Source organism: Branchiostoma lanceolatum, chromosome 1, assembly GCF_035083965.1.
Source record: "Branchiostoma lanceolatum isolate klBraLanc5 chromosome 1, klBraLanc5.hap2, whole genome shotgun sequence".
Classification (NCBI taxonomy): domain Eukaryota; kingdom Metazoa; phylum Chordata; class Leptocardii; order Amphioxiformes; family Branchiostomatidae; genus Branchiostoma; species Branchiostoma lanceolatum.
Window position 1 is genome coordinate 1025590 of NC_089722.1, and position 12234 is coordinate 1037823.

Consider the following 12234-nt stretch of genomic DNA (forward strand, 5'->3'; position numbering starts at 1 on the left):
TTCGTTTGAGGAGGTGAAATACCATTCTTTTTTTCTCTTAAAAAAAAGAGACTTAATTTTGTAGTAGGAGGGGAAAGCAAGTATTCATGTCGTTTTCAGTTGAAACAATTTTGTAGTACAGTATTGATATTGTAACAGTAGTAATGCAAATATAAACCATTGCAGACATTTCAAGATATACCATAGTTGATAGGTCCAGCTCTATAGATAGCTCTGTATCATCTAGATAATTTTTCCTAAAATCAAATAAGAGACATATTTCAATGCAGCACAGGTAACTTTGGAACATCATTATCTTTCGCTTTGGGATACGTCTCAGTGAGTTGTTGTAATCATAGTGCTAGTAAATCAAATCAGTATCTTCTCAAACACCATTTGACATTCTTCCTTACAATTTCTAGAAAGAAATTTACATATATAGGTACAAACAAGACAAAGTTAAGGGATACATAGGGGGATTCCTAAGCTTTCTAAGTCAATTGTGTCGAATGTCAAAATGTCCAAGTTGTTGCTTTTCTTGAAAACATTTTTTTGCTACAAATTTGGTATAGAGGTGTAAATTCAAAGTTAACAGATATTTAGTAAGATCAGTACATTTCAAAAGACATTTCAGTACAACAAGAAAATATCAGAGAACATAGAAAACATACCAAATTATGACAGGTTAGAAAATTGATTAAAGAATAATCAAAATTGGAGATATTGTTTTTGGCGTGTCTGTGTGTGTGTGTGTGTGTGTGTGTGTGTTTGTGTTTCCGGACTATTGTAGGCAGTATAACTCAAGAACCTCTGGATGGATTACAATGATATTTGGTATGTGGGCGGGTGTTGTGAGGCCGAAATTCAAGGTTGATTTTGGGCCCCCTGGTATGTGACCTTGGTACTGCAGCAGAATTTCCGTTTTTGTATCTTTTGACCTGGATGTGCTGTGGTCTTGATTTTTGGGTGACAGATAGCTTGTGATGTAATTAAGAAATGGTGTAGGTTTTGGCCCCCTAGCAGCTTGCTCTGGAACTGCAGGAGCGTTATTGTGAAAATCTTATAAGGAGAATAACTGAACAAGGGACAACAGATTTCCATGATATTTAGTATGCAGGTAGCTTAGACAGAGATGTACACAATGAAGTGCAAATTATGCTAATTGGGAATTAATTTGCATAGATAATGAGGAAATTCTATATTTGCAGTGTTTTCCATTATAAGACTCAAATACATGTGACATATGTAGTTTATTGAAAGTGGAGCATCAACACATACCAATTATGCAAATAAATTCCTAATTTGCATAATTAATGCAAAAAACACCAAAATTCATCAAATTGGAAAATTATAGCACTGTCAATATTGCAACATGTGTAAGTAAGATAAAGGTGTTTATGATTAAGCATATATTATGTAAATGAGTAAGTCATTTTTTATATTCATTTCATTTACTTAGTTAATTCAAAGTTAACAAAGTTTACATAGCTTTATAAAAGGTTCATGAATTTAGTGATACATGCCACTGTGTAAGGTAGATATGTAAATCAACTAATAAGACCTGTTGGCAATGTTAAATTTAAAAGATATTTAAAATTGAAATAGATACAATGTAAGAAATCATTTTTGCTTTCAAGTTAAACTGATAACCGTACCTAAGGCTCCCATGAGAGCTGGCGATGCCCCCATGTGTTTGGCATGTCTGGACAGGAGTGGGATGATCATGCTCACCCCAAACAAATCCTGGAAAACATGTCAACATTAGGCCACACCAATCTAATTTCTTGGTTATCATTAAATCATGAAAACTTGCACCTGACCCTGTTCATTCCCTGAAATTGTGTGCACCAAAGTACAAACTTTCCTCTGAGATTTTGTTTTCATGTTGATTTTCCAATCTAGCATTTTTTTTCAAATTCCGTTAACCAAGAAATTAAAATGGTGTCACCTTAGAACCATTTTCAAACTGAAGAATTACGTAATGATAAATGATAATGCTCTTCTGCTGCAACACAATTCAAAACACTTTTATTACGTTTCGGTAACTTCGTCTAGTTTCCTTATTTTCAATGACCTACCAATCTGATCATTTCGTTCATTCATTTTAATCTAGGTACACATCTTAATACAAATCCTAGAAAAGCAAAATCTTGTTCAAAAAGTTAACAGTTAGATTTTGAAAGTTACAAGATTGAATGCTACAAAATTTACATGCAATGCAGTGCAGTTCCCATTGCAGGCAATAGGGGGCACTCTTTTGGTAACATTCACAAGGCACTGTCCTCACTTCACCCAGGTGCAAAAATGGGTACCTGGCTTCAGTTGGGAAGGTAAAAGGCAGTGAAAAGAGATGGTTGGGCTCTCTCTGCCTTCCAATACAGCGTCCAAGACACAGTGCAAAACAGCCTACTTCTAGTGTTTGAGGAGAGCCACAACTCGAGCAGGATAAAGAACCCATAACACTTATCGAAAAGAGTTTGGGTCCATCACAGTGTGAATGAATCAAACCTTACAGTCTGGTCTTTCACAGCTTGTACTTACTGCACAAACCTGGTTTGTTGTGCAAAATAAATAAATAAACAAACTAATGACTTGCTTGCAAATTATCATGGGTGGATCACAAAAGTCTCGCACAAAGGCCAACAAATAGAAAGTTAATGTTTTTGTTTATTTGAAATTGAATCACAAAGTCAACCTTCTCAGCTACTGTGATGTATAAAACATTGCTGCATGCATGCAATCTTTCACACTGATCTAATCTGACAGCTCGGAGCTACCAGAAGATCAAGTTAGCAGCCGTGTAATTTCCCCCCTGTCACAGCCAGGCCTTCTCCGAATACCGTAAACCCAGTCATTTTTGCGGGGACTTAATTTCGGGGCAGGAGGGGAAGAGAGTTTTTCACTGCAAGTGTTTTAACTTCTACAGTAGTGAACCAATAGATACACATCTTTGCAGTGTGATGATTTTGCAGTGAAGAAGTCACTAAAAATAAAACATAAAAAGATTAAACCACGGTCAACATTTGAAGATTTACAGTATGATAATGACATCTCATCTGTAGGGCTGGGCAATGTCAATCCCCTGATCCCCCCCCTAGGCACAACGTGATTTGGTTAATTGGGGAGTAGGTTAGCAGTACAAGGTCAGCACCCTTATCAATCATTAGTGAAACTGTCACATGGGATAATGGGTAAGTAGTGATCTGTAATAACCTGTGATTCTGATTGAAGATCACGACAGACATGGCTTTCTCGCTCTCCAAAATATGATGTTCTGCTATACTAGGTCTGGTCCAGGTCCAGGTCCAGAGGATCAGGTCAAGGTCCAGGTCTGGACCAGGACCTTGACCTGACCCTCTTGACCTGGACCTGACCTAAATTTTCTGTACCGGTACCCACCCCCAGTAATAACCCTTCATTCTGATTGATGATCATGACAGACACGGCCTTCTCGCTCTGCAAAATATAATGTACTGCAGTACTACTATAATCTGGACCAGGACCTTGACCTGACCCTCTGGACCTGGACCAGACCTAAATTTTCTGTACCGGTACCCACCCCTAGTAATAACCCTTCATTCTGATTGATGATCATGATAGACATGGCCTTCTCGCCCTCCAAAATATGATGTACTGCTATACTGCTATAATCCGGACCTTGACCTGACCCTCTGGACCTGGACCTGGACCTGGACCGGACCTAAATTTTCTGTACCGGTACCCACCCCTAGTAATAACCCTTCGTTCTGATTGATGACCATGACAGACATGGCCTTCTCGCTCTCCAAAATATGATGTCCTGCTATACTGCTATAATCCGGACCTGGACCTTGACCTGACCCTCTGGACCTGGACCTGGACCAGACCTAAATTTTCTGTACCGGTACCCACCCCTAGTAATAACCCTTGATTCTGATTGATGACCATGACAGACATGGCCTTCTCGCCCTCCAAAATATGATGTACTGCGACCTGGTCCGGACCTGGATCTTGACCTGACCCTCTGGACCTGGACCTGGACCAGACCTAAATTTTCTGTACCGGTACCCACCCCTCTAGTGAGTAAAAACCCTTCATTCTGATTGATGAGGCCACACCAATTTAATTTCTTGGTTAACGGATTTTTATTTTCCCCAAAAAAAAATTTAGAAAAAAAATCATGAAAACAGAAGGCTGGGCCAGTTTTTTCAGGATTTTTTTTTTTTCAAATTTTTTTTTTTTAAAATAAAAATCTGTTAACCAAGAAATTAAATTGGTGTGGCCTGATCATGACAGACATGGCCTTCCCCACACCCTTCAAAGGTAGCATTTCCATGCCCCATATGCTCACTTCAGATATGACGGATTATTAATATGTTACTATTCTTAGAAAAGTCATTAGAGAAGCACTGCTGCCAAACTTGACGGTGGAGGGCCTTTAATTTCCTACATGAGAGAAGCGATCCAAAGTACATGAACGCCAAAAATAGTTACTCAAACAACTGGATAAAATTTTGAAACAGTCAGACTTTTCAGACAGCATATGCTATCTTTCGTTAGTGACTAAAGAAAGATCTGGTAGAACTAGGTTTTATACCAAAACTCTGAAAATGGGATTTCTATTGAACTGTCTGAAATTGTCTTATATATTTTAGGACAACATATCAATACCAAGAAATTAAATTGGTGTGGCCTTATTGTAAAGCTAAATGTTAACAAAAAAAGTTTTCATTATTTTGTACAAGTACAGTCAAAAGTTCCCAAGAAGACCACAAAATCTGGTCTTTGTGGACAGGTGGTCACTACAGATGGGATTGATAGGGACCACTAAAAATTAGGAGCAGTACAAAACTCAGCTACATGTAAAACCTCCTTTCTCCTCTTACTGCGACATAAGGCCACACCAATTTAACTTCTTGGTTAACAGACTTTTTTTCAAATTTTAGCACGAGGACATCATTAAAACAGAAGGCTGGGGTGAAAACTTGCACCTGACCCTGTTCACACCCTGAAACTGTGTGCACCAAAGTACAAACTTTCCTCTGACATTCTGTATTCATGTTGATTTTCCAATCTAGATTTTTTTTTTAAATTCCGTTAACCAAGAAATTGAATTGGTGTGGCCTTACTGCGACATTAAATCCCAGGCAAAAATATCTGAACTTGCAGTACATGCTTCAACTTTGCCCTATATCTCTCCCCTACAAATAAAGCCCTGGATCCTGGTTAAGTGCAGTGATGTTTAGTAAAGGTGCCAATATAAACAGCTCGGAGTCAGGGAGCTTGAACTGTGGGGGCAGGGTCAAGGCTACCCGTACCATATATGGCAACAAGGAGAGAGATTGATACCTTCTGTTGCTCTATCCTTGGTAAGGACACCAAAACCTTAGCGTATAAGGATATCTCCACATGCAGAATGGTAAATTGCTTTTGCCTGAGTGCCATTAGGCCACACCAATTCAATTTTTTTTGGTTAACGGATTTATTTTTTTAATTCTAGCAACAACAAAAAATCATTAAAACAGAAGGTTGGGGTGAAAACTTGCACCTGACCTAGCCTGGGTGCCATCCTATTTCTACCGGGGCTCCTACACTCGCCTTTTTGAGGGAGGCGAGTGTAGGAGCCCCGGTAGAAATAGGATGGCACCCAGGCTACACCTGACCCTGTTCACTCCCTGATACTGTGTGCACCAAAGTACAAACTTTCATCTGAGATTCTGTTTTACGGTTGATTTTCCAATCTAGCATTTTTTTTCAAAAATTCTGTTAACCAAGAAATCAAATTGGTGTGGCCTTAGGTAAAAGTTAAAGCTGTAAAACCTCAGAGGAAGCGTGACGCTTATTCATTAACTATTAGTGCAATGTGGCTTCGCTACAGCCCACATATTTTTGGCCAAGCACATCGTGTCACCCCTAATCTTCTCGATAAGTGTGTTGGGTTCTTTATCAACGTGCAGAGATTTGATGCCCTAAAGCTCCCTCATACACGGGGCCGCTGGCTTTACATCTCCTTCTGATAGAACGATGGGACTCTGTTCCAGTTGTGTCCAGGTCAGGGCGCAAACTCGGGCCGCTGGCTCCACGGAATTTGAACCAGACGTGGTGAGAGGCGAAGTGTGTAAACCATGGCAAAGGTCACACTAATTGACCGTCTTGGTTCTTAAATCTGCCCAAATTCTCCAGAGAAGTTCCTTTATGGTCAATGAGCAACAATACAAACCTTAAACCAGATGTGGCGAGTACAATAGTAGCTGACTGTACAGACCGCTAAACCATGCAGAGCCGTACTTGTGGCATCGTGTAGCGCAATCGGTAGAGTGTTTTGCCCAGAACCGAGAGGTCCCGGGTTCGAAACCACTGCTACATTTTTGTATGCCCCGATGTTGTACCCTTGGGAAAGGCGCTTAATTTTTTAACATGACTTTCCTCACTCCACCCAGGTGTGAATGGGTACATGACTTTGGTTGGGAAGGTCGTATTGAGGTCACCTGCTGGTGCCGAATGGCAGCCGCCCAGACCCTTGCGACAGTTCCACAAAGTGCAAGTGGGGAGCAAACATGTATCTGTTGTATATTACGTGATTGTAAACCCTGCATCAATTCAGCACTGGCTACCATTGCACGGGTAATTTCTGGCCAATAAGCCAACCACTTATTTCCCTACCCTTCCAGTCCCACAGTCAAAAATACTAGCACTGAGGTCGGTGACAATGTATGAAATGCACACTGACAGACAGACACACACACACACAGACAAACTGGCACACACAGGCAAGCCATTAACAAGAAATGCTTTCACACATTCGAGTACGGATGTAAAGTGTCAAAGGTTCTTGAGTCGACTGTTGTCTCAATTTGCATATTATCAAACAACGCCCAGACGTGTTTTGTTTTATATCTCAGGGGCCTTCACCTTTGACACTGCACATGCATACTCAGAATGGTGAATGAGCTTACAATTTAGTATACCAGCACTGAGGATGAATGGAAACACACATTGACAGACAGATACACACAGACAGACAGACACTGAAGTTAAGTAATATTCTAAACAATTAAAATGCAAATACATTTTTACAATTTAACATACAAAAACAACAGTATGACATCAATAAATTCTGACTAGAATACAAAAATATTGTTATACATACAGATACCATTTATATTTCCCATAGAATGTAAATATGTGTGTAAGTTACATAACATAGATTGTAGCATTAGGAGTTAAGGACTGTAGTATAACAAAATTAGTACGTTACAAAACGAAGTAACAACGTTGACAACACTCTATAGAGTAAAAATATATATCTATGTACATCTACTTTATTTCTGCAACAATTATATCAACTTTAAGGTCTTAAAACTCACCAGAAATCCAGAAAAACACAGCCACATCGACAGTCTCTTTTCCTCATAGGGGGCAGCCATCTTGAATATGGGAGGTTCCATTCCTTTCGGCAGGGGGGATGATGCAATAATCAACACAGTTTGGCCTCTCTAAACAGATGTTGGGAGGCCCGCGTGTGTAATGTTACTGTAAAATGCTTTATGAACATCGCTGCCTGGGATTTGATTTCTCTGTAAGGCCACACCAATTTAATTTCTTGGTTAACGGAATTTAAATAAAAAAAACTATCAACATGAAAACAATCTCAGTGGAAAGTTTGTACTTTGGTGCACACAGTTTCAGGGAGTGAACAGGGTCAGGTGCAAGTTTTCACCCCAACCTTCTGTTTTAATGATGTCCTCGGGCTGAAATAAAATACAAAAAAGTCTGTTAACCATGAAATTGAATTGGTGTGGCCTAAGGCCAAAGGGAAAAAAAAAGTTAATTTCTGTTTACAGTCCTTTACGTTAGGTCAGCAGGTAGGGCTTCTCTTTTCTTTTCTTTTGTTCATCTGCAGGTAATATTACTAGTACACATAGTGTTAAACCTAATTTCCCTCACTTTAGTAGCACAGTTGAGGATTTCATTGAATGTGTACCATTCTTGCCACAAGTATAAAGATATATCATCTACTAACATAATTCCACCAGGGTACATAATTTCTCCACCCTGAAGAGATACATCCAAACAGATCTCCAACCCAACGTCCCCCAATCAATATAATGCACTCCTGTATATCTAAACTGTGCATACCTGGGAGGTGCTGCACTAGAGATCTCTCAAACCAGCTATTTTTCAAATTGGCGGATTTATGATACCTGGCAGATAATAGAGGTTACCTGTGTAAATAAACACCTACATACATATGCATATTCCCTTCACCTTTTACATGTACATGTATATCATACGCATACTGTAAATGCAGAATGTTCGCTGTGGTCTTATGTTCGCGGTTATCGCGGCGACCGTTTCACAGTTAAATTAAAACCACCGCGAACATGTTTGTCCCATACTGTAGCAGCATGTGACTACAGTACTGCCGCGAAATCAAAACCACCGCAAACACTCCTTAGCGCGAAATATAACCCAAGCAAACTTAAATGCATTTACAGTAGTACATAATATAAGATATAACTTTATATTCCTACATCTGACAATGTAACACTGACAGTGTTTTGGAACCGCCCATGCATTGCCCTAACCACGCACTTTTCTTGGATAATTCATTGCCATTCTTTAATTGCTTGCGACACAATCCAATCTTCTTTTAGGCTTTCTTAGTCTATATTAGTTGACATTATTTTGGTATCCTGCTATGATGGATCCATTCGGGGCAAAATTACGTCGTAAAGATATAATAAGAGATTACATTTGCAAGCTTTGGGGATATCAATCTTAAAGGTAACCGCATTAAAATCTCCTATGCACCCTAAGCTGTGATGAAATTGGTTTGTGACTTAGAATTCTGCGCTGTAACGTTACGTTGTGGGCATACAAAACTGTCGAGATGAATTAAAATAAAGTCCAGTTGATTGGTGGGCCGGGCATGCTGGCATGTCTTCGGATAGGCTCCAATTTTCTGCTTATATGCTTCCGCTCGTCTTCAATCAGGGAGGCCTGCACGGCGCCTTTGGTGAAGAAAATTGGATCGCCTTATCACATCGACTTCCCTGTCAGGTGGGAGGATGGGGAGGTGTCTAAGGTAGGGCTCGAAATTAAATTTTGGGAATAGGTGCACCCAAGAAACAAAAGGGCCCAGCGGGGGGCTAGCCCGTCCTCTCTCCTTCAATATATAACCTCCTTGGTGCATCCGACCAAAAACATTAGGTGCAGAGAAAGAATTCTGGGTGCACAACATAAAATAAAAGTCAAATGTCAGCAAAACATAATCACAACGTTTAACACTCTTAAGAACTTCAATCTGTAATTCTATAGCTAACTTCAAAATTTCAAACAAGTCTTAGTTATACATCAAATAAAATGTTGGGTCTGCTTCAGTAGCTCCTTTTCGGTGTACCTTATTACCTGGATGTCTAACCTTCATGGAGGTGGTCTAAGAGGTTTATTGGTTGAACATCAACGTCTCCCTCTGCTGGCATCTATGGATTTAACATCATTTTCTGACGTCTTTCTTTGGTCTAAGCAAAAATGTGACCTGACTGCAAAAAAAAGGAAAGTGGTCTCGAACCAGTTTAGCTCCAATAAACAGAAGAGCTGTTCTTCCACTGGTCGTGACAGAGAGGACAGACGCTATGTACAGTATTTACAGGTTCAATGTACCGGGGAAATTCCCCTAGCTCTTTTTGACAAGCACAATGGACAGTGGACCACGGCTTAACGTCCCATCCTAAGGACTGCGACCCTTTCCAGTGGCGTACATGTCGGGTGGGCGACACAGCCGGGATCGAACCTGGGGCTTCTAGTTCCAGAGGCCAGATCGCTAACCACTGGACTACGCATGCTACCTACGAAAGCTACGCGAAAGCTGCAAAATGGTCTGTTTCTCAGACATTTTTCAACAAAAAAGCCTTCTTTTTCCAAAATTAACATTAAATGACACCTGTTGATTTTTGGCGATGCCTCAGGAAGGAGCCTTATTGATGGTTCTGTTCCATTTGTGTACATGTGATCAAATCAAGGACATCCTATATAATATCCTTGGTGTGATTAAGGGCTTCGACCAGACCAACTTATTTCCTCAGTTATCTGGCAGCACTAGAGATCTCTCAATCCCAATGTTTTTCAAAGTGGTGGATTAATGTAACTGGGTGGATAAATGTCAATGGAGGTTAACCTTATCTCTGTCCTGATGACCAATCAATAACCTGAAAGATGCAAAATGAAAGCAGCATTGATGGCAATAATACTGCTTTTGCCTTTGGATGCTGTCATTGCCACCGACAGATCTGCTTGGAGATAAGCAGAATGACACGTCCAAACACGTCCAAAAGTTGCAAACGACATGTGCTTTCCTTTTTCGAAAAATAGTGGACATAAGAGCGGGATTACGCTCTCGCCGCAAAATCGCCACCTTCATCGGCTACTTATGGCGGTGAGAAGCAGTACTCCAGTCAGAAGCTCTGAAGAAGGTGTCTGACAGACACCGAAACGTCAGCAGGTGAGATTACCTGGTTGTGTTAAAAGAAACTCCAAATATCCTATGTTCTACCAACCTGATGAAATTGTTTTCGCACGTCCAAACAGTTTTCCAACCCAACGTCCCCCAGTATAATGCACTCCTGTATATGTAAACTGTGCATACCTGGGGGTGCTGCACTACAGATCTCTCAAACTCACTGTTTTTCAAAGTGGTGGATTAATGTAACCCGGTGGATTAATGTCAATATAGATTAATCTTATCTCTATCCTAATGACCGATCGATAACCTGAAAGACGCAAAATTATAATCTCCAAGCAGATCTATCGGTGGCAATGACAGATCTTGCCAATAAAACTGCTTTTGCCCTTTGGATACTGTCATTGCCACCGATAGATCTGCTCAGGGATTAGCAGAATGACACATTCTATCGATATGCAGATCAGCAGGTTGCCCATCATGCCGCTCTAACTGAACACAAAGGTCAAGGTATGTCAGGGTGTAGGATTACTCCCTGGGGGGATGTCAACAATTGGTGAAAGAAACATGACCCCATAGGGCATTATGTGACATCATGGCGTGACCTTTCCCTCTTTTTCTGTGCCCCGAAGCCCCCATTCACATTGTGGATGATCAGAACCCCCTACCCTTCCACATTCCTCCCTAATTAAAGTAATTTGCTCCTGACCTTGTGCCAACTCTTTAAGAATATCTTCTCTTAAATTAAGGCCCTTCAAATCTCTTTTGTGCAATTTTGACATGTACATTTTTCCATAGCCCGGATGCCGGACCCCCAATCTCTAACATATCTATCGTGTTATTTTAGCCCGCCTTGATTTCAGGGATTGGGGGTCTGGCATCCAGGCTGATTTTTCCAAGGACATTATATACTATATATTATATACTAATGTCCTTGGTTTTTCAAAATCTGCCAGTAATAAAACCTCAAAAACGTTTGGCGCTTTTGCATCTAATTGTACTATCAAGGTCTTACCATGATTGAGCCTCCTTGATGGTACGCACGTCCACAAGTTAAGTACAATTAATACAATAGAACCTCCTGGCACGAACGCAGGGAAAACGAAAGTGGCAATTTACCATTTTGCTTTCTGAATGAGTGATGACCCTGGCAATTGTTGTGACAGAATAATTGCCCCATGTTACGTACTTGTCAGGACTTGTGTTTGTCCCACTTAACTTCCCTTTGTATCGCTGCAAACTCTGACGGCTCTCCTTTGTGAATGCCAGCTTCATACAGCGGTGGGGGCATGAAACTTACGACCAAGAACAGTGCCATCCTATCAAAGGGCAAGTATGGAAAATAAAAACTAAAATGGATCGGTGATCGATTATCACTGGAACATGTCATGACAAGTCATTGTCTCTGGTCATCCTCAAAGTACTTTAGATAACAATCTCTAACACAATTGACAGTGATTAATGAACGTGTGCTGCCATTTCTTTTAATTGTGCCAAATTACTTGATGAATTATGTATTTGTAGACCAATTGTCTGCTGAGTTTGGATGACACACTGCAGACCATTAGAGGATTGACAAACTCACGTTCTCGTGTCATGATGAAAAAGAGAACACTTTTATTTTTCATTTTCCAACCTTGCCATTTGATCTGATCGCACTGTTCTGTTCTTGGTAGGGGTGGATACCGGTTCACTGGACCTGATTCGGACCTTTATAACATCCGAGAACCGAGTCCAAAAAACCTGAAAGCCAAAACCTGAGTCCAAAAAAAACTGAAGAAAGTACAAATATATTTTTCTATTTTGATTGATAA

At 40.3% G+C, this 12234-nt stretch overlaps 1 protein-coding gene across 1 annotated transcript in view; it reads right to left on the reverse strand.

Annotated features, from left to right (window-relative positions):
- The window catches only part of LOC136428679 (major facilitator superfamily domain-containing protein 9-like), a 38259-nt gene extending 30817 nt beyond the window's left edge, over positions 1-7442 (reverse strand). The window contains exons 1-2 of the mRNA XM_066418385.1: positions 7326-7442; positions 1635-1722 (exon numbers count right to left, since the gene is read on the reverse strand). Of these exons, the coding sequence (XP_066274482.1) occupies positions 1635-1722; positions 7326-7406 (169 nt within the window). The 5' untranslated portion in view covers positions 7407-7442. The remainder of the gene's footprint in view (positions 1-1634; positions 1723-7325) is intronic.
- Positions 7443-12234: the final 4792 nt, after the last annotated feature.